Below are 21,839 nucleotides of genomic sequence, written 5' to 3'. Positions count from 1 at the left end.
AAGAAAAGGAAGCACAAAATATGGGCTGAACCCTGGCAGATTGATCCCATTATTACTTGCCTGAAGTGAAGCTCGCTAGCACCCTTCCCTTCTCCGTCACTCTCTCTAAGAAGGTAAGCATCAACAAACGAGAGGAGGCGCCCGAAAGAAGGGAACGGTCCAAGCGGTGCAAACCTCAGAAGAACTACGCATCCCAGGATTCTTAGCGGCCGCCGCCTGTCTTCCGGTCGTGATGCTGATGAAACTGAAAGTAGCGCCGTTCGCCGCGCTTGGCCTGGAGTGTTTCACCTTCAAGAGTGGGCGGGAGCGCGCGAGTTTGGGGGACTGTCCGTGGGGCGCGGAGGCAGGGCCTCGCAGGAATGCGCAGCATGAACGGCGGCGTGGACTACCTCCTCTCCGAGGAAGTGATCAATCTCACCAGAGGACCTTCAGGTACAAAGGCAAAGCACGGCGGGGGGTGGGGGGCAGCGGCTGCCTTCGGCGCACTGAGAGGTCTGATCTGCTGCTGCGGCCATTCTTGAACTTCTCTGGCCATCGATCTACTTCGGCGTGGCTCCTGAGCTAGCAGGAATGCGCCATGCTGAGGCCTGTTACAGTTTTGCTCCTTGCTTCGCTCTGCAAGCCACTTGAAAATAACCTTCATCGTGTGGGAAAGAGCAGTGCTCTGCTAAAATACCGTCGCTAGTCGTCGTCGTCGTAATAATAGCATCCGTGGGAATAGCATCTCCCTCCCTCGTGCAGCTGAAGGAGAGTGGGGGAGGGACTCGTGTCGCCTTGCACTCTGGTTTGCCCTGTGCTTGGAAAAGCAGCTCGTTTTAAGTTGCTACGTAGGATTGGCCAGCGCTTTAAAAGAGGAGAAGCAGACGTTCTCCTCGCTGAGCAAGGGAGCCGTCTCAGTAGAGAATCTCCGCTGCCGGTACCAAGTCAAAGACGGACCGTGCCTGCGCGAAATGTATCGTGCTATGTGCCCTCCAAAAAGAACGCAGTAAAGACGATTGGCATGGACGATGTTTCCTTTAATATCCGAGGCTCATTTCTCAGGACTGTGTGAATACCCCCCTGCCACTCCCCAAGGGCCTTTGGGTGGTGTATATTAAATAGGGAGCCGGGTCTGTCTTCCCACCACACAGGGCGAGTACCTGAGCTTTGTATTGGACCTGTGAACAGACAGATGTGCTGGGTACAGATTTTTGGTTTACTCCTTAGCTGGCCTGACTGATCTTGTAAAATGCTGAAAGAAAGTACAAGCTGAAGGAGCAGGATAGCAGCTCAAAATCGATATGCAAACGGTCAAGAATCATCTAATTGGGTTGAACGAGTTCCAATCCTCAGGGCCCAGTGAACTCCATCCTAGAGCCTTAAACAAACTGGTGGAAAAACTCTCAGAACCACTGTCTATTATCTCTGAGAAATCATGGAGGACAGGGAATATGCCAGATGACTGGAGAAAGGCTAATGTCCCCATCTTCAAGAAAGGGAAAAAAGAAGAACTTGGGAACTACAGTTAGTCTGACATCAATCCTTGGGAAAATTTTGGAGCAGATTATAAAGCAGTCAGTCTGCAGAATGCTTGAAAACAATGGAGTGATTAGTAGAAGCCAACATAGATTTCTCAAGAACAAATCCTGCCAAACTAATCCGATTTCACTTTTTTGATTGGGCAACCACCCAATAGACTGTGGGAATGCTGTGAACATAATCTATTTTGACTTTAGCAAAGCTTTTGACAAAGTGGTCCATTATATCCTGATTAGCAAACTAGCAAAAAGTGGGCCAGATAGAACAATTATCAGGTGGATCCACAGATGGCTACAGAATTGGATTCAAAGAGTGCTCAGCAATGGCTCCTTTTCAAACTGGGGAGAGGTAACAAGTGGGGTGCCACAGTTTTCAGTCCTGGGCCAAGTGCTCTTCAACATTTTTATTAATGATTTCGGTGAGAAAGTGCGGGGAATGCTTATCAGATTTGTAGATGACACAAAGCTGGCGGGATAGCTTATACCCTGGAAGACAGAAAGATGATCAAAGGTGATCCTGATAGGTTGGAACTTTCAGCTGGAAACAACAGAATGAAAGTCAGTAGGGACAAATGCCAAGTTCGGCACCTAGGAAAAAGAAAGCATGTGTGTCATTATAAAACAGGGAATACTTGACGCAGCAATTCTGCAAATGATCTTGGAATTGTAAATCACAAGCTATATAATGAGGCAACAATGTGATGTGACTGCAAAAAGGGCAGATGTTATTTTAGGCTGCATTAATAGAACTATCACTTCAAAGCCTATGAAATACACATTCTTCTTTATGCAGCACTGGTTAAGCCTCTTCTGGAGTACTGTGTCCAGTTCTGGGCACCACAGTTTAAGAAAGATGCAGACAAGCTAGAAAGGGTTCAGAGGAGGGCAACAAAGATGATCCAGGGACTGGAAACAAGGCCCTACAAAAAGAGATGGAAAAAACGGCTTGTTTAGCCTCAAGGAGAGAAGACTGTGGGGAGAAATGATAGCACTCTACAAGTAATTGAAAGTCTGTCACAAAGAGGAAGGACAGGCTCTCTTCTCGATAATCCCAGAGTACAGACATGGAATAACAGACTTAAGTTACAGGAAACCAGATTCCAACAAGATATTAGGAAAATTTCCTAAATGTTAGAGCAGTACAACCATGGAACCAATGAGCTAGCGGGGTTGTGGACTCTCCCACATTTATTTATTTATTTATTTATTAAAACATTTTTATGCCGCCCCATTCGCCGAAGCCTCGGGGCGGCTTACAACAAAAAATTTAAAATAACATTTTAAAATATATACAATAAAATACAAATATACACTATAAAACAAGCCGCCCTGGCCAAATAAAATTCAATAATATTAACATTTAAAATACTGCTTAAATAAAAAGGTCTTTGCCTGGCGCCGAAAAACAAATAACGACGGCGCCAGGCGGACCTCTCTGGGGAGCGCATTCCATAACTTAGGCGCCACCGCTGAGAAAGCCCTCCTCCGAGTAACCACCCTCCTAACTTCTTCCATGGAGGGCTCCCGGAGAAGGGCCTCTCCCGCCGATCTCAGGGGGCGGCTGGGCATATAAGGATGTAAGCGCTCCTTCAGGTAACATTGGAGGCATTCAAGATGCAGCTCAACAGCCATCTGAGAGGGATGGTTTAATTTGGTCTCCTGCACTGAGCAGGGGGTTGGACCCAATGCCCCCCTGGCCCCTTCCAGTTCTAAAATGATTCTGTGATTCTTAAGATAAAATAGTACAACTCCTGCCTGCAATTTTCTGAGCTTCTGGGGAAAAGAGGTGGTGTATATGCCACAAACAAATCCTAGCACCCCAAGAGAACAGAAGGCCTAATTTTGCAGTGCTTCAGGAATTGCCTGGTATCCCTGTGTGCTGAGGCACTTGAGATGAAGGGTGTGTGTTGCGGGAGGGGGTGTCTCATGTAGCGGACAAGATGCCCTGTGATGCCAATGCCACTGTGTGCGTTTTAAAGAAAGCACATGTCTAATATTTTAGGTTTAAGGATTCTATATGATGTTCAGAATAAAAAGAATGCTGTTTCAGGTAGCTGCAAATTTTGAACACGGTATTTTGAGTCTCAAGGTGCAAGTGACATTAAGCTGGTAGAGCAGTGTACTTCATTGCAAGTTCCTTTGTGCTCTTTAGAATATTGTGCTTCTAAATGTGTCAGCCTTGCTATAGGGTAGAGGAGTGAGCCTGGGGGACAGCTGGGAAGAATGGTTTTTAGTGTCATGTCATCCTGGGTGCAGTTCAGGCTTTCCCTTAAATGAAGGACAACTATTCTTAACCCAATTTACCAAGCCTCCATTGGAGCCCAAGGAGCAAGCAATGTAGGCCACTTTTTGTGACTTTGGAGTACTTTGATTGCTTTCGGATTGAGCTTTTTCACTGGCTTTCTGTCCCGGGCTTGGTAATCTTGCTATCAGCATTAGAGCTGGTGTGGTGGTCAGAGTATTGGGCTGGGACCTGGGAGGTCCATGAAGGTCCTGGCTGACTTGTGCCAGTAACTCACTCTCAGCCTAACTACCTCATAGGCTGATTGTTGTTGTGGGGGTACAATGGAGTGGAGGGGGCTAGGGAAGCCACCTTTGATTCCTCACAAGAAGAAACAAGGCTGGATATAAATTCAGTGTAATAAGAGTTTGTTCTGTATTAGAGAAAAATCTTTAAATTGTATTTGTGGCAGTAGTTGTTACGTTTAATGTATTGATGGAATGCATATATTTCCCACCCTTTAATGGTTGTATTTCCAGGGTGGCTAATAAACCTGAAAAAATAACATTCAAAATTCACATTGCAGTCACCACTAAACCGCAAATGACAGGGATATAAAGCACGAACAAGCATCTGAAAGAATGGGAAAATAAAAAGGGTCTGTAGTTCTTGCTAGTGACATCTAGTGACAAATTTAAAGCATCATTTCTGTTTATTTTAGCTATCCTGAAAACAGGAAATATTTCTTCCATTTTAGCACAATTTCCAGAGCAGCAGCCATGTTAGACTGTGGCAATGGAAACGGCAGAATCTTACAGTATAATAAAGACTAACCAAAAAAATCCTGCCATATGTTTTTATAGACACTGGCTACTTTGTCAGGTGCACCAGGCTGGACATGTTGATCCCTTTTAGCTCTATTATTCTGTGAGTCTGAACAGTTCACTTCAAATTGTGCCCTTCTGTTGCACATGCAAAGGGGTGATGCTGGTACAACTGAGCTAGTCAGAGGAAATTAAAATGCAAAAAAAAAAAAGGTATAGACAAGATAATTACCTTAATCTAAAAGGTAAAAGAAAATAGCACTGTCGGTAATTCTTTACATTTCAGTTCCCCCTGACTGGGTGAGTTATATCCCTTCCTTGCACGGATACATAAGGGCACAGCCTGGTGCTGTGCACTCCTGCTTGCCCCAACCCTTGAACTCAGAGGTGCATGTGTCTTGTGTTCCTGAGCATGGAGCAAAGTGCAGTTGTGGCCGTCTCTGCTGGCTTGTGCCCTGCGTTTTGTCTAGCTGGCTTTTCTTAGCCATCTCAAGTGCCAGGGAAGTAAGGAGACTGGAGTGCTGACAGCAATCTTCTCCTCTCCACCCCCTGGAAGGATCCTTTTTGCCCTCTCCGATCCCAGCTGAGGCCGACCGGGCTAGGAAGGGGTGCTGGTGTGGTTCTTTCCCTGCTGACTATGGGAGCGGGGGGAAAGCCTCTGGAGTCCCAGCTCCAAGTTTGCAAAATTTCATACCTGGAACTCCAAATAATCCTATGGACTCTCCGACAACGTCTAAGTTGTGTCCTACACCTGCCAAGTTAAGGTTAGCAGTTCACACATCTGGTGAAGTGGACAGTGTCTATGTAAACTCATGCGAGAATAATGTGTTAGTCTTTAAGGTGCCATAATTTGGTTTGCTGTATTTTGGTACCTTGGCAAGTAGGTGTGGGCAGCTTGTATTTGGTTTTGGAAATACTATTTTTGTGAAAATAGGGTCAGTTAACAGGAGAAAACACTCTTCTGCATTCGAGATTTTCTATTTTACCACTTGCTGCAGGTATCTATGTGAGGTCATGATTTTTCTATTTTTCTTGTGGTGTTCTCAATTTTAATTTGTTGAGCCCTCTTGTAGCACCTAATTTATACATACTGGTGGCAGACCTTGAGCAGGATAGTTTTAGTAAACTCAGCTAATTAAAGTGGATTCAAAGGAGATTATAACCTGTGTGGGGCCCAAGAGTGATAGGTATTGGTTCAAGGACATAGAATGCTCTATCAGTATTTTAGACCAAACTTTTTGAAACAGCAACATATGAAAAAACATAAATTCTGAATACAGTTTCCATATGGCTGTTGACTGTCAGGTTTCAGATCTGATTTCTCTTTTCTTCTAAAGAATTGTGAACCTAAAGCACAAAGCTATGTTGTGTTTGTTGGATCAGACAAGTATTTTCACAGTCTTGAATGCTTGTTTCTAATTTGAAGTAGATTTACTTTGTGATTGCAATGAGACTCCAATACCCAGTGGTGTTTATCTTTTGCAGTTCCACATCTCTAGAAGAGAGTTTAGAGCCACTATTGTTCCTTAAACTGCCTCAAATCTCAGCTGGTCAAAAAGAAAACCAAGTTTCTGACCTGCAAGCTAATGATAATATGTTCAAAGCTAGGCCTGTGACAGGCTGCAGTGGTCATCAACTGTGGTCTCTTCACTCTGTATGTCTTTGTGTGCTTTTGTGATATGATCCGTCGTGGCTTCCATGGGTGCCACTGCACAGTGTGCTGCCCAAAGGTTTCCACTCTCCTGGAAGGGAGTGCAAATATGTAAACAGAGCAGGTTTTATTTGCAGAACTGAATACATATTCCTGAAATGGATAACTTACTACAGAAAATAAATGGCCTGCCAGACTCTGGTTAGTACAGAAAGCAACTTGCTCCTAGATTTCACTGAAGGGGGAATGGCCAGCCATGGGAATTCCTAATTCTGTATAAATTCCAAGTCAATCTTTTATAGCTCAGCTTCTCAACCTATAAAAGTCAATACTGATCAGCTAGTGTATTACAGTGCTTTACAGTGCTTTATTAAAAAGGCAAAGACCTTTTTATTCAAATGTCATTTTAATTGTTAATAGTATTTATTCATTTTATTCTTTGACCAGGGCGACTTAATTTATACTGTTAATTTATATTATTCTATGGAAGTTTATTTATGGATGTGAGCCACCCCGAGGCTTCCGCGAATGGGGTGGCATAGAAGTCTCCTAAATAAATAGAGAGAGAGGGAGAGGGAGAGGGAGACAGACAGACAGACATAAAGCTGGTAAGGTGAACATTTGGGGGGTGAGATAATAAGCTAGTGCTGCTGCTTAGGATTGGATTGGATTGCTTTCTGAAGGCATGAATACTAGGAAAAATGCTCCCCCTGACCCTTGTCCCTTTTTTCTTAATACTAATTACCAGATTCCTGTGCAATGTAGTATTAATTTCATTTCTATATGGCTCCACGGCAAGTGTGCTTGGCTGGGATTCAGGAGATCTGGATCCTAGTCCCCACTCAGTCATGAAGCCCACCTAGTGACTTTAGGCCAGCCCCAGGCTCTCAGCCTAGCCTACCTCACAGGATTGTCTGGGAGGATGAAATGGCAAGGAGATGCTTATCAGCTGCCTTAGGCTCTTCACAAGAGGAAGAAAGGCAGGATGCAAATGCTACATAATGATAATGATAGATGTTCATTGGGATTGCAGCTCAACAGGTAAGTGTTAGACTCCCCTCCTCACATGTCTTGATCCTAGTGACAAGCCCCTTTCCCATCCCTCTTAGTTTTTCAAAACACACGCTTGCCAACCATCTAATTAAACTAGCAATTACTTTAGCCTCTTGAGTTTTATGGATGTAGAAGGGAATGGCGTCCATCAGGTATTTATGAGTTCCTGGTTTACTTTTAGTCTTGGAGGTTCTGATGTCTCTTTATCTTGTTTTTTGTTCTTAGGTCTGGGGTTTAACATAGTTGGTGGAATTGACCAGCAGTACATCTCAGATGACACTGGCATCTATGTTAGTCGGATCAAAGAAAATGGAGCCGCTGCACTTGATGGACGCCTGCAGGAGGGAGACAAAATTTTAATGGTATATAGTTAAAGTTCTTGTGCTCAAATTATTTGGGGCTGACAAATGAGGTTCAGAAACTTATTGTAGGTCCTTCAAAATTAGATTTTACTCCACAAGACATCTTGCAGACCGCAGCACTTGCATGTTTTTGGAAACACAAGTCCAGCTAGCGGTGTTTTGTTTTCTTTTGTTTGGTTTTAAAGATTTGTTCGCTTTACACCAATCTCTGCTGTGGATTTGCCTCATCCTCAGTGTGAGTTTATTTTATGAGAAATGCAAATGTCTTGCCTTTTTCTGAAGCAGGTGGTTCAAAGGCATGGCTAAATCCACCCTGCCTCTGACTTGTTGCTGGAATGAAGGAATAAATTTCACTGATGAGTTTATGGTACACTCCTAATCTTTTAGAGACTTGGGCAGTTTCCCTCTGCAAGGGGAAAAATCCTCACCAATATGTAGCAGGTCTTCCTTTTCCAGTTTAAGCTTAAAGCATTGAACATCATGTCACAGTAATGATTGACTTGCACATAAAAACTTGTAAGTGTAATCTCCTCTTCCCTGAAAAGGCCACACATTATCTGTCTCTGGGCATACACAGTGCAAAATGCACTTTGAGGACCCACAGTTTCCCCCAGTTCCATGGTATACACGGATATAAAAAGAAAGGTCTTATGGGCTTGTCTGGAAAGATCAGAGGTAGAGCTGAACATACAAGGGGTATACAACCTTTTCAGTCCCGTGGGTTGTGTGTGATGTTTGTGGTACCTGCTGGTACATTCATACTTGCATCCATGCACACAATCATAGGACAGGCTATTGGGAAGATACCTCTGTTAGGATTGCTTCTCCCCTGTAGTTTTCCATGTGCAGTAATAAGATTTGGGAGAACTTTGGAATAGGCTCCCTAGACCAGTATGCCTGGCACCATGACTATTAATCATTTTGGTGCCAGGCCAAGACATTTCTCTTTTTTGGCTATTTTAACAGTTGATTTTAATGAATGTTGATTTTAACTTGACCCTGGCTTATGGTTTTATTTTAGTTTCTCGTATGTATTTAAATGGTTCAATTTAAGGTTTTTATGTAATGATCATAATTGGTTTGGTTATGCTTTGCATTAATGATGTTTGGGATTGTTTTTAGTACTATTGGTTGTTAGAATTTACAGTGTTTTAATCATTGTGAGCTGCTCGGGGAGCTCAACTATGAGCTATTGTGGTGGCAAACAAATAGAAGTAATAAATTTTAAAAAACTGCAACAAGCAGGGGTAATCCATTCTGCCAGTGGTGTCTGTCCTGTTGAAGGATAAATACCACTCAATATCTGTCCAGCTGTGTGGACATGGGCAACTCTATGCACCTGGCTATCTTATTGAGCTGGTTTGTCTGCTTGTCCCTAACATTGTTATCCTTAAATGGTCCTTCACATTTTTGTTTTTCTCAGGTTAATGGCAAGGAGCTGAAGAACATGCTGCATCAACATGTTGTGGAACTGTTCAGGTCTGCAGGTGAAAAAGTATCGCTTAGGGTTCAACACAGGGTGTGTATTCTCTGTTCTTGAGGCCCTGTCATTGTCATTTGAATGGACATATCCTTCAACATTTTGCTTCTAGGACAATTCATGTAGATGATGAGCTTTATCAAGTGGTGGGAAGAAGCAAGAGGCCAGTGAATAGATCATACTGAAAATAAGCCACAGTGGGTTGGTTGTTCAGTCGCTAACCTACATTATTCCTAGTGAATGATCAGGTGCTCTTCAGTTTCCCATGACTTGTGCTGTGAAAGTAGAACATTAGAAGCCTACCCCGATACTCTGCCAGTGATCACAAATATGCACCTTAATGGAATATCCTTTTTTGTAGATTTTTTTGGATCATGTTTGTAGAGATTTCACAACTTTAACTTTTTGTTTGCCTTCAAGGAGATTTGTACAAATTCACAGTAATTACATAAGCTTCAGTTTGGGCAGAATACAGAGAAAAGGAATCGTTTCTTACAGGCAAAGGCATCAGACAAGGCTGTATTTTATCTACCTATTTGTTTGGCCTGTACACAGAAAACACCTTAAGGAAAACTGGATAAGGATCAGAGGAAGGAGTGAAAATTGCAAGATACATCAATAATTTAACACACACACACACACACACACACACACACATATGAGAGATACCATATTATGGACAGAGACCTGCAGTGAATTGAAACAACACCTGTTGAAAGTGAAAGAAAAAGTGCAAAAGCAGGACTGCAGCTGAACATTAAGAAAACAAAAATCACAACTACAGTAGAGTTACACAACTTGACTGTCAACAATGAGGAAATTGAAATTGTGAAATATTTTGCATACTTTGGCTCAGTCATCCTTTCAAAGGAGACAGCAGCCAAGAAATTCAAAGAAGAATGGGACTTGTAAAGGGCAGCAGTGAAAGAACTGGGAAGATCATAGAATAGTAGGGCTGGATGGGGCCAGAAGGCCATTGGGTTTAACCCCCTGCGCAGTGCAGGATTCCAACTTAAATCATCCCTCTCAGATGGCTGTTCAGTTGCATCTTGAGATCTTTAGCATGGGAAAGCCCACAACCTCCCTAAGGAATCGGTTCCATTGTCACATTACCATTACTAACAATAATTATACATAGACTTTAACAAAGGCACTCCAAATTGCCATATATTTAACCTCCCCCGCACATCCAAAACTGAAACCTTCATAAATTTTCCACCCAAGGTGGCCATTTATCCTTCCAGGGTTGTGATATTGGTCCTTTAGCTGTTCAGGTGGCATGCAAAATCCAGTTACACTGATCTGAAGTAACATTCTAATAAATGTGTAGATAATTCAAAGGAACATGGGATAAAATTTGTGTAAGGACATCTCACTAGAGACCGAGGTCAGGATCATGCACACTATTCTATTGTATGGGTTTGGCATCTGGACAGTGAAGAAAATGGATGCATTTGGAGCATGGTGCTGGAGGAGAACTTTGCAAATACCCTGGATCATCAGAAAGATGAACAAGTGGGTCACGGATCAAATCAAGCCAGAACTTGAAGCATGTAATGAAAAGGCAGTAAATCTAGAAAAAGTCAAAGGCAGAATAGGAAAAAGATCAAATATGATATGGATTAGTTCTAAAAATCATTGACTATGCTAAAGCCTTTGATTGTGTGGATCACAACAAATTGTGGCAAGCCCTTAAAGAGATGGGAGTACCAGACCATCTTCTTTGTCTCTTGTGAAACCTATATGCGGGTCAAGAAGCAACAGTGAGAACTGGACACGGAACCACTGATTGGTTCAAAATTGAGAAAGGAGTTTGGCAAGGCTGTATACTGTCGCCCTGCCTATTTAACTTATATGCAGAGCACATCATGAGAATGGCGGAGCTAGATGAATCACCAGTTGGAATTAAGATTGCTGGAAGAAATAACAACCTCAGATATGCAGATGATACCACTCTCATGGCAGAAAGTGAAGAGAAACTAAAGAGCCTCTTGATGCAGGTGAAGGAGGAGAGTGCAAAAGTTGGCTTGAAACTCAACATTAAGAAAACTAAGATCATGGCATCCGGTCCTCTCAATTCCTGGCAAATAGATGGGGAAGAAATGGAGGTAGTGACAGATTTTATTTTCCTGGGCTCCAAGATCACCACAGATGGGGACTGCAGCCAAGAAATTCAAAGACTCTTGCTCCTGGGCAGGAAAGCTATGGCAAATCTAGACCGCATACTAAAAAGCAGAGACATCATCCTGCCAACAAAAGTGCGTATAGTCAAGGCTATGGTTTTCCCAGTTGCAATGTATGGCTGTGAAAGCTGGAAGGAAGTCTGAGCGCCAAAGGATTGAGGCCTTTGAATTGTGGTGCTGGAGGAGACTCCTGCAAGTCCCTTGGACTGCAAGGCGATCAAACCAGTCAGTCCTAGAGGGGATCAGCCCTGACTGCTCTTTAGAAGGCCAGATCCTGAAGATGAAACTCAAATACTTTGGCCACCTAATGAGCAGGAAGGACTCCCTGGAGAAGAGCCTAATGCAGGGAACAATAGATGGCAAAAGAAGAAGGGACGGCAGAGGATGAGGTGGCTAGATGGAGTCACTGAAGCAGTCGGTGTGAGCTTAAGTGGACTCCGGGGGATGGTGGAGGACAGGAGGGCATGGAGGAATGTTGTCTATGGGGTCATGATGGGTCGGACACGACTTCGCGACTAACAACAACAACAACAACGACAGTTCTAAAAAGAAAGCCCCAGGATTGTGTTTACAGGAGCCGAGCAGGGCTGTAAAGGACAGGATATCTTGGTGGGCATTCATTCATAGAGCACCCTAAGTCAGAGACAGCTTGCCTGCATGTGACAGCACCACTCTGAAAGTGGGAAAAAATCAATGCAAATTTTCCTGAATGTGAAAAAAGCAGCCTGTGCTGCCTCCAGTTTTCAACTTGTAAAATCCGAATTACTGCTTAAAATCATTGTGTTGTCATGATATTTTGCTTTTAGCCTTGCTCCGGTTTTGTTTCTGTGTACCTGTTCGCTGTGCTTAGTGGAGAAGGTTCATTCTGGCTGCACAGGAAACAAAAAAGGATCAGGATTTCTACCAGCTCCCCTGCAAGGCTCCTTTGCCTAAGCTTTCTAAAGCAGATTCTGATCAGGGGACACGTTGTTGCCCTGCTGAAAATATTAGCTTGAGCAACTGCAGTTGATCCAGGATTCTATTAAAACTCTCAAGGCATCCATAAGTTCTGCTCATGTGCATTTTAGACTAATGGAATGAAAAGGTAATATGCTAGAGGAGCTCACAAGACAGCAGTGGCTGCTTCTCACAGAATGTATCTCTGTTTCTCTTCTAGAAGCTTTCTCAGAAACCTAATTTGTTGTCTGTGGGCGTCAGGAACAGCCTATGCAGATTCATTTAGCAGATTCTATGGAAATGTTCTCATTTGGGTTATTCGCCCTGCTAACAGCTTTTCAGCCTGATAGTGAACGAGACTCTCTTGTTTCTGGCTCTGTGCACGGGTTCCGAATTCTTGTTCAGCTTCTCTGCTCTTCAGCTAAAGAGTATCCACTTTGTGCACCAAGGCAAAGGGGAGAACTGCACTTAGCTTCTAGAAATAATGAAGGCATGCTTCATTCCCATGCACCAAGGAGGTTTCTGACTGAAGAAGACATTTTACTAAGGCCAGATCTGTGGCCAGAGATCTGGGATTGTGTTAGGATATTCTTCGTTCTGCAGCCATTGTGTTGCCTGTCTCAGTTAAATCAAAGAAATTTCCAGTCATTCGTCACAGACGGTCAGCTGCCTCTTGGATTCTTCAGCTGGCCCTTTAGTCACCCTTTTACAGTTGAATTCAACCTTTGGCAAATTGACCCTAGGCTGACAGCTGAGGTTTTTACAGTCCAAGTAGATAAAGCTGCAGGCATATGGCCATATTTGTTTTGGCCTCTTTTTTCCTCTTCGCTATTTTTCCCATTTATTTAGATACACTTAATAGAGATAAGATATACTTTCATATAATAGATATACTTAGATATACTTTGAACAGATAATACACATGTATTATCTGTTCAAAGATTCCCCACCTCTTCTCTTTGCTATTTTTTCCCATTTATTTCTTAGATATACTTAATACTATAAATGCTTACAGGTTGAAATAACTTCTAAAATGTTCATTTATTTTCAGATTAATATATTTATTTAATAATTGCCAAGAAGGCATTGATAGCAGGAGTTTTGTCGCCCTTTTACTGGAAGCCAGATTTTGTTTGTTTCTTTTTGTTTATTTGTTTAGTTTTTGCACTGTTTTATTATATTTGGGGATCTTTTGTAATAGAAGACAGTAGTAGTACAAGAGACGCTTGGTTTGGTTAGGCTTTCATTTCTGATTCAGGATTTTTTTATTTTAGTGTTTTGGAAAGTTGCAGCATCATAAATAATTATTTTTTGAAAAAAATGGAATTAAGTATATTCTATGAGTTATACATTGTGCTATTTAAAAGTAGGTAGATTTTGCAAAATTGGAATAATTTGTGTGGGGTGGGAGAGCAACATGTTTCTTTTCCTTTTTTTTCTTTCTACATTTAATGGGCTTTCCTAAAATATTACAGGATTGCAGAATTTAAGCCGAAGAGAGTTCTCACTAAGTTAACAGCACTTAATGCTGATGAGGCCTTTTTACAAGAAAATAATTCAATCACATCATAAGACTATGCTTTGGGTTGGTATTGAGTTGGAGAGGTCTGTGTAATAGAAACTCCTGTGTAGTTTAAAGGAGTTGCTCTTTTAATTCATAAGTGACTTTTCCGATCAACTGGTGGTCCTTTATTCTGATGATCACTTTTTAATTTTAGTTGGGAAATGTATTGATAAGGTAATTGCCAAGATTGATTTGAATAGGTTTAATATTGACTTTCTGTTATTCCTTGCATAAGCCAGTTTAATGAATTGGTTGATACTGCTTATTGTATATGATTCTGGGCAGGGACTCCAGTGAGATTATAGTCCCGTGACTAGAAGTGAGTGCGCAACTCCGAAGCAGCAGTGTGTGGTGAGATCTACGCTTCAGGCCTTTGTGGCTGAGCATGGTTAGATCGGTGCTTGGTGATGTCTTTCTTCCTCATTAGAGAGAGTGCTCCTTTTGTTTCACCATCATAGCTGCTTTCAGTTAGATTAGTTTTTTGGTTTCTACATCTTTGTTACATCAAATACATGCTTGTAAGATTTATCTGCTGGTGTTTTCATTCCATGCCTTTCTTGGGATGGACCAGAAAAATTGCAACCGGTAGTTAGTATGATCTGTTCACAATGTCCGGTTTAACCCTCGAAATGTGAAGTATTAGCCTAGAGAGCTTTCTGGCCCGTATCCCTAGGAAAGCCCTGCTACCTGGCAAGGACCTCCATAGATAACAGGCACCAGACCATCTAGGCAACGTTCATTAGATGAGAGTTTGCTAGGATAGCTGGGTCCTCTCCACCTCCTTGCTTCCTCCATAGCCAGGCTGATCACACTGAGTGCTTTCTAGAAGGCAGGGGGGCTTCTGTGGAATTGATAGCATAGGCAGAGTGGGCTTTCTGCTTGGGTCCAGGCAACTCAGTCCCTCTGGAGTGATGTCCATCATTCAAGAAAGCCCTGTGATCTGAAGAGCTTTGTGCAAGCATTGCTTCACTTCCTTATTGATAATTTGCATCCTTATTCTGTCATTATATTTGTAGTTAAGTGGTTTTGTTCGTTTCTGAATGTTTTTGAATCAAAAGCCCTTAAAGTCAATCAATGGCCTAGTTTTCTTGCATTTGGAGTTTTCAGATTTGCCCAGATTCCATTGGCATTTTTAACATTTCTCTTCCTTTTGATGATATGATTAAATCACAGATTTCTGCTGATTTATTCAAGTATTTTCAAAGTAATGATGCGGGGTAAAATTAAGGGTAAAGTTGGCTCTTGTGCCATTTAGTAGGAGGTATAGCAAGTTTTTGCATGAGGAAGTATTGCCTATACATCTCATAAGAAAAACATCAAAACAATGTAACACTTCTGTCTTAACAGCAAGTTAGAACTTATTACCACTTGCCCAACTTCATAATTTAATCAGGATTTACAGAACAATAAGTATGAGCTGAATAATATTCTGCCACAGCAGATGGAACTTGTGCTAAGCTGTTTATGACAGGCATACTGGGAAAATAGCGGCTGTCTGGGCAGGATATTGACATATCATCTTAAATGACAACAACAGGAATTTCCTTTTAGCTATTAGAGATTAGACTAATACTATATACACCCATCCCACAAACATAAAGTTACCATTTTTAAAGTTCTGTTCTGGCTTGTGTAGTGCATGGAGTGAACTATTGGAACAGGACTTGGATCCCTTCTCATGTTGATCCTTCCTGTCAAGATTCTTCGCAATAGCAATTTCTTTCAGTGCCTTTGTGTGTTGAGGAAATTACAAAGCCATTAGGCATTCAAATACCAGGCAATCATCTGGTCTAGATGAGTTGCCACTTGAATGGTATAAAATATTTTCCAACTGTTAGTTCCAAAACTTCATTATTTTTCCAATTATATCTTTAAATCAGACTCTTTTTTGTTAAATGATGTTTCCCACTGTGCTTCATAACCTGGCAAGGATCATATTTATTATACTAAAATGTTTCCCATCTTACTTATTAAAATTATTTTGAAATATTAACTATTATTTTGGTTGATAGATGGTTTGAGTAGATAAAGTGGGCTTTATTAAACATAGACAGGGCTGATAATTTAGATTTGACATTAATCTTACAACAGTAAACACTGATAGAACAAACCAGGTTGTCATTATTTGTTGATGCTGAAATGGTCTTCAGTTAATTTGTTGGAAATTTATTTATGCTACACTGAGTAAATTGCTTTTTTTCTGTAGAATTTTGCTGCACCCCAATGGCTAGAGTTGGGTCCAATCATCTTTTTGCAACTTCCTTTAAACTTAGGGGCAATTTCAGCCAGGGTTGTTCTTTTTCCCTTTTGATATTTGATTTATGTTTGGAACCTGTGCCATTAACCCTGCACCATTACACGGAATAGCAGCATTCATGGCTTTGTGCTGATAGCTTAAAATGTAAAGTTATTTTTTATGCTGATGATCTTCTCTTCTTTATCTTGGAATTCCTGCCGCATGTCCTAGCTTTGATCCAGGAGATGAATACCTCTGATACTTTGTCTGACTCTTAAATTAATTAGACAAAATATGAATTGATGCTGATTGGAAATACCACATTTTGTAGCTTATTAACAGACTGGCAGTTTTCATGGGGCCTGGAAGTTTTTACTTATTTGGAAATTCTTATTCTTAGAGGCATATCTCAAAGCTTCATTTGCATAAAATGAGTAATGTGATCTCTTGGGGTTTTATAGATGGGCATCTTTAAAGCTGAGTTTAGGGACAAGTTAAATAAAAAGAAACTATTATTTTCCATGCTAAATACAATTTGCCTGTTGTGAATGATAGCAGTTCTTGCAGCTGGAACTTTTTTTAGTCTCTCGGTTTGACTTAGCTGCCTGTAGGGCTTCAGCATCTTCCTTACTACTGGGAGCACTTACTGAGCCTTATCAGGCAAACCAACCTGCAATGCGTGGCTATAAATAGTTATCATTGGTGAATGAAGTCGATATACTGGGTCTTCAGTGGTAATGGCAGAGGGACATGCATTCTCTCATTTTGCATAGTCAGTGGGCATCTGTATCTGATGCATCTCTGGGTCTCAAGCTCTGTCTTACTCAACAAAAGCCTTTTCGTCAATAGGATGCCGTAATGCCTCTTTAATAGGGGTTTGTCTAAGCTGGCTAATGGTTGGTACTCTAATGCAGCTGAAGCTACTTTTATGTCTAGGTTTGGGCAATACCCAGTGGTTGCTCCTTTGGGGAGGTGTTTACATGGATAAATTTAGAATACCCCTTCATATTGTTCACAATCTTTTAAATTATTTACCTGCTTCCTGGAAGTTAATGCATAGTCAGAGCAAATGGATTCTCCTCAGGCCTTTCACAAAAAGACTGACATTACAGCATATGACCTCCTGTAAAGCAGTGGACTGAAGACCTTGTAATGCTTTCAACTTTTGAACAGGTAGTATATAGACACCACCTATGAATGGATTCTTACTTGGACATTTGGTCTGCTTTTGTTGACATTTCTGCATAAGAAAGCTATATTTTACATATAAATGTATTAAACGTGATATATTCAAATCTGTGTAGCCATGTTGTTAATACTTTTTCCTTTTTTCATGTGTTCAAATGTTATAATAATTAAAATTAATAAACAAGTTAAAAGAAGAAAGAAGAGTAACTGGCTAGGAAGTTGGTCCTAAAGTGTAAACTGACAAGTGTGATTGCTTGTGATTAGGGAGTCATTACAGCAAGACTGCAAGAAGTGACCAGGTTTTTCACCACGCTTACCAGGTGACTCTGTAGTCCTTTTCAACAAGCCATGAATAAACCACTTTGCTGGGTTCACACATCACAGGAAACTACTCTGAAAACAAGCCACCCTTGGCAAGCCAGCAACAAGCCATGAGTTCCCACAGTTGCTTGGGAACTCTGTTTGAGAAACGATGCTCAAAATACTCTACTGAGTTTATATGGCTTGACAAACTGTGCTGACACAACCCCGCTGTGGCATTTCTATGTGAGATTGCCAAACCAAAATGGACTCATGTATGTCTTTACCAAGGAAAAAACTTCCCAGCAATAAAGAGGCCCAGGATTTTGTCCTAAGCACCTTCTGATGTAAAGTCTGACAGCACATTGAAAAAAGATTGATAGAATTAAATGATTTTGAGCCCAAACATTTATATGTATTCAGGCTTTGGTGCGATTGCCAATGACGAAGGTTGGTCAGGGTGGTATAAGAAAGGCTTCTTTGAAAAGGTGCTTGATGAGCAAAGTTGAGAGGCAATATGGTAGAGGCAGCAGACACATAACAGTTTGCGCAAGCATAAAGTGAATGTATATGATGTAGGAAGCATATATAAAGATTTTGTTTATTTTGTTCACTTTACTCTGTTTTGTTTATGTTAGTTTTTTCTTTATTCTGTATTCTTTTTCTATGTAATTGTATATGTTGGAAAAATAAAAATTATTTTAAAAGATTTTTAAAAGACAAACAACCCATACTGGATCTGATTAAAGGTCCATCTAGCCCATCATTTTGCTGACAAGAGGCCAAGCAACCGCTCGTGGGATCCCAGAAGCCAGATGTATGTTGTCCATGATCCCCAGCAAGTGATATATGTAGGCACACAGGCTCTGGTCTTGGAAGCAAATCTCATTAAAATGTAACATGTACACAAGGCTTTAAGTTTTGTTAAATTCTGCATCCTTGACTTGGAGCAGACTCTCCAGCTGGACATCCTCCACTTGGACTGCAATTCCTATCAGACCCAAGCACAGGGTGGGCTGTGACTCGGACAGAGCACATATTTTGCATGCAGAAGGTTCTGGGTTCCATCCCTGGCAGTGGCTTTCCAGGGTGTCAGGCAGGAGCCTTTCCTAGCCCCAGTGGGGAAGTCCAGCTCAGCAGTACAGGGTTAGACGGAGCAGCTGTCTGGTTCAGTCTCAGTCTGTTTCCTGTCTTGCTGTGTTGGTCATGCTTGTTTTGCAAAGCATTTGTTCCTAGCAATTGCTGCTGCTGGATTCTCTGACTCAGCCCTATCATTGCTTTTTGTCCATTTTACAGCTGCCGCCCCAGAATGGTCCTTCAAGCCACCGAGGAGACGGAGAGCCTGGAGCCATCCCCTTGGCTATGATTTTGGTGCCAGGGTTGGCCATCGCTGCAACTTTAGTATGGGCCTTCCTGAGGTATCGGCAGCGGGTGTGACCCCCACCGCTTCTAGATAAGCCCATCAATCTATGAAGAAATTTCCAACAGAACAAATCAACGATTTTATTCTGGACTGGGGGAGCAGGAGTGGGAGCGGGAGGAGAGAATCATTGCCTAATGCAAAGTTGCTGCTGCTAGCGAGGCTGTCCATGGAGGTAACGCGGTAGCTCATGGACTGGGCTGCCCCACTTAATTGGCTCCCTGGAGGTCTGGTTGACCCTCCTCTCATTTTCCTCTTGCCCCGTGTGTTCTTGTTTGTTCATTGTTTTAAGGGTTTGGCTGTCCTGCAAGGAGAACATCTTATGGTGGGCCTCTCCTAACAGTCCTTTTGCCACTTGTCAAGCTGTTCCTGAAACTTGGGAGCAACTTCTGGAATAATTGCCAGTATAGCTGTGGTTTTCATTAGGGTGAGACCGAGATGCCTTGAAGCATGCGGTCAGGTGTCCTTGCCCAGTGAGGGGGGCTCTTGGGATTGCAGGCATTTGGCTCCAACAGAGAGGGGAAGGAGTGGCTGTTTTTGGAAGTTAAATTTTGTTTGACCATTTGTCCTTGCAGATACGCCACTCTCTATCAATGAAAATGATGAGTATATCTTTTTCTTAAAAGTTGTTTTATTCCTGGGGTGGGGGTGGGGTTGTCTTTTAATGGTATTTCTTTGAGAAGCATACACAATTTAATTGATTACTTTCTAGTAGGTGGTTCCCACTTCAGAAAAGTGTGGAACATCAAGGCAAAGTAGCGGATTGCTGAAAGAGAGCAGTTACACTGGGGTACGGCTTTTTGTTTTCCTTGGTACCTCTATAAAGGGTAATGCACCGTCTTCAAGGGGGTTGGTCTGTGTGTGCCAGTGCTCTCGTGTTGAAAGACTAAATTGATATGGATTCTGTGAAAAGCACCTGCCACTAAATGCATGTATCGGAGGAAGGATATGGCGCCAAGTCTGCATTGTATAAATGAAGCTAACTTGAGGTACAGCTGTTGTGCATTTGTACAACCCATGCCTGTGCTGCCACTCTGATGCCTTCAGGGCAGCCAGGGTGGCAGCTGAAAATTTGTGGCATGCACTGGCACAGTGTGGAGTAGGGTGTATAGTACGTACTGCTTTCCTATTGTCCCTGTAAGTGTGAATGGACCAAAGAGTCAATTCAAACTCTTTGAACTGAGTTGAATGAAGACCAGCTGGATAGAACTGGTGTGGGCTCCTTGTGACCCTCCAGATATGTTGGCCTAAAACTTCAGTGATCCCTTACCAGCATAGTCCAAAACCTCTGGAGGGCCATATGCTGCTCCTTCCCAGAATAAAGTACTAACAATTATGCATCCATCTTTGTATATGTGTGCCCTTAAAGTCTTTCGGAAGCAGGAAAGCAGTATGCATTGCCCCACTATATTTCTAAAGTCAGAGGTAACATTGAGAATTGTGTTCAGCTGACAGCTGATCTTGGAGAGATGTAGGTAACATTCAGTGTTGCCTGAGATGGACTAACCCTAACCCTGAGGTGGACTGGACCGCTGATCTTGAACATACCTGCTAGGATGTCAGCCCAGTACAACCCAACAGTGTTTCCTTCCAATAATTGCATTTTGGTTTGGGTAGTCAAATTCCTTCTTTCTTAGATTGGCGAAGTACCCAAACGACAAAGAAGTGTGTCCATGCTGCACATCCCTTGGCTGAAGAGCCTGAAGTGCTGGGTGTGGATGTGAGCCATATGTCTGTGAGCTGTACAGCCAGGAAGTGTTTTTAACAGGTGGAAATCTGTAAGAGGACAGCAAGGCAGAATTCAAAAAAGAAAGGCTGCAACAACTTCACTTTCATGAGCATAGGCTCCCATGCTGATTGCATCATTCAGTTCAACGATTTTGCTTACTGGCATAACATCAGTTCCACTCTTTGTGAATGTGTTTTTGTACCTTGCAAAAGGAATTTTGATGTGTGAGGTCTGTATGATGCCAAAAACCAAAAATCACATATGCAATATATGTAATGAGTCTGTAAATTGAGTTCTGAAATCTCTTTAATTTCATAAGGTCTCATTTTTCTTTACGGGGCTCTTAATGACACTATTTCAAGGGGTGTATCATGATTAACACTTTCCCACTACAGTCCCTGCCCTCGCTTGGTTTTCCCTCTTGAGTACAGTTCATTCCAGACACGCCTTATCCAGTCCTTAGCATAGCTGGTTTTCATGAATGTAAGTAGAGAGAGGCACACCAGGGTATGTGCCCTGGATCTTTCTGACATGCTCCAATAATATCAAGTGCCTTAACTTTGGGGGATTCTTCTTTGGTAAGGAAAGTGAGCTCCATGTGGGATATTTGAATTTTACTTTGTATTTAATGTTTTGAATCAGATTCTCTTATCATTATTAAATTATGTTTATATCACTGGGATTGCTAAGCCTGGCAACCTGTTGTGCCAACTATTTTCCTGTTTCATCAACCAACGTAGATATTAAAATAGCAGCTGCAGTTCTGGTGACCAGATTGCAACAAATGATTGCAAAAGTATTTCAGCCAGGCCACATGAGACCTGTTGTGCAGTATCATCCCAGGGCACGTGCCCTGGATCTTTCGGAGATACCCCAATAGCATCCAGTGCCTTCATACAAGCCTGCTTCCTCCCTTTGTGCTCAGTGCTCTTGCAGTGACTAAGAGACCTTAGGGCTCGCTCCCTTGGCATACCAATAAGGCTGCAGCATGAAGGCAGTAAGATTTTCTAAAATCAAATTAGAGTAGTGCCACCTTTCCTTATATGTCCTGCTTGTCATCCCCCCACCTTCTCCTGCTTGCTTGCAATGTCAGTTGAAGAGGAAGAGAGGGTGGAAAGACAGAGACAGTCCCTGGTCAAAACCTGTTTTTCACAGTGACTGATTATATAGTTCCT

General features: G+C 42.1%; 1 protein-coding gene across 1 annotated transcript; it reads left to right on the top strand.

The window, feature by feature from the left end:
- Window positions 1–286: 286 nt before the first annotated feature.
- Window positions 287–21,340, top strand: LOC123026271 (synaptojanin 2 binding protein). Its single transcript, XM_044435695.1, has 4 exons — window positions 287–432; window positions 7,492–7,628; window positions 9,052–9,147; window positions 18,812–21,340. The coding sequence occupies exons 1-4, from the start codon at window positions 360–362 to the stop codon at window positions 18,950–18,952; spliced, it is 447 nt and encodes a 148-aa protein (XP_044291630.1). The 5' UTR covers window positions 287–359; the 3' UTR covers window positions 18,953–21,340.
- Window positions 21,341–21,839: the final 499 nt, after the last annotated feature.

This window comes from Varanus komodoensis, unplaced genomic scaffold, assembly GCF_004798865.1.
Source record: "Varanus komodoensis strain SLA01 unplaced genomic scaffold, ASM479886v1 scaffold3, whole genome shotgun sequence".
Taxonomy (NCBI): Eukaryota; Metazoa; Chordata; class Lepidosauria; order Squamata; family Varanidae; genus Varanus; species Varanus komodoensis.
This window is presented reverse-complemented; position numbering and strand designations above follow the sequence as displayed.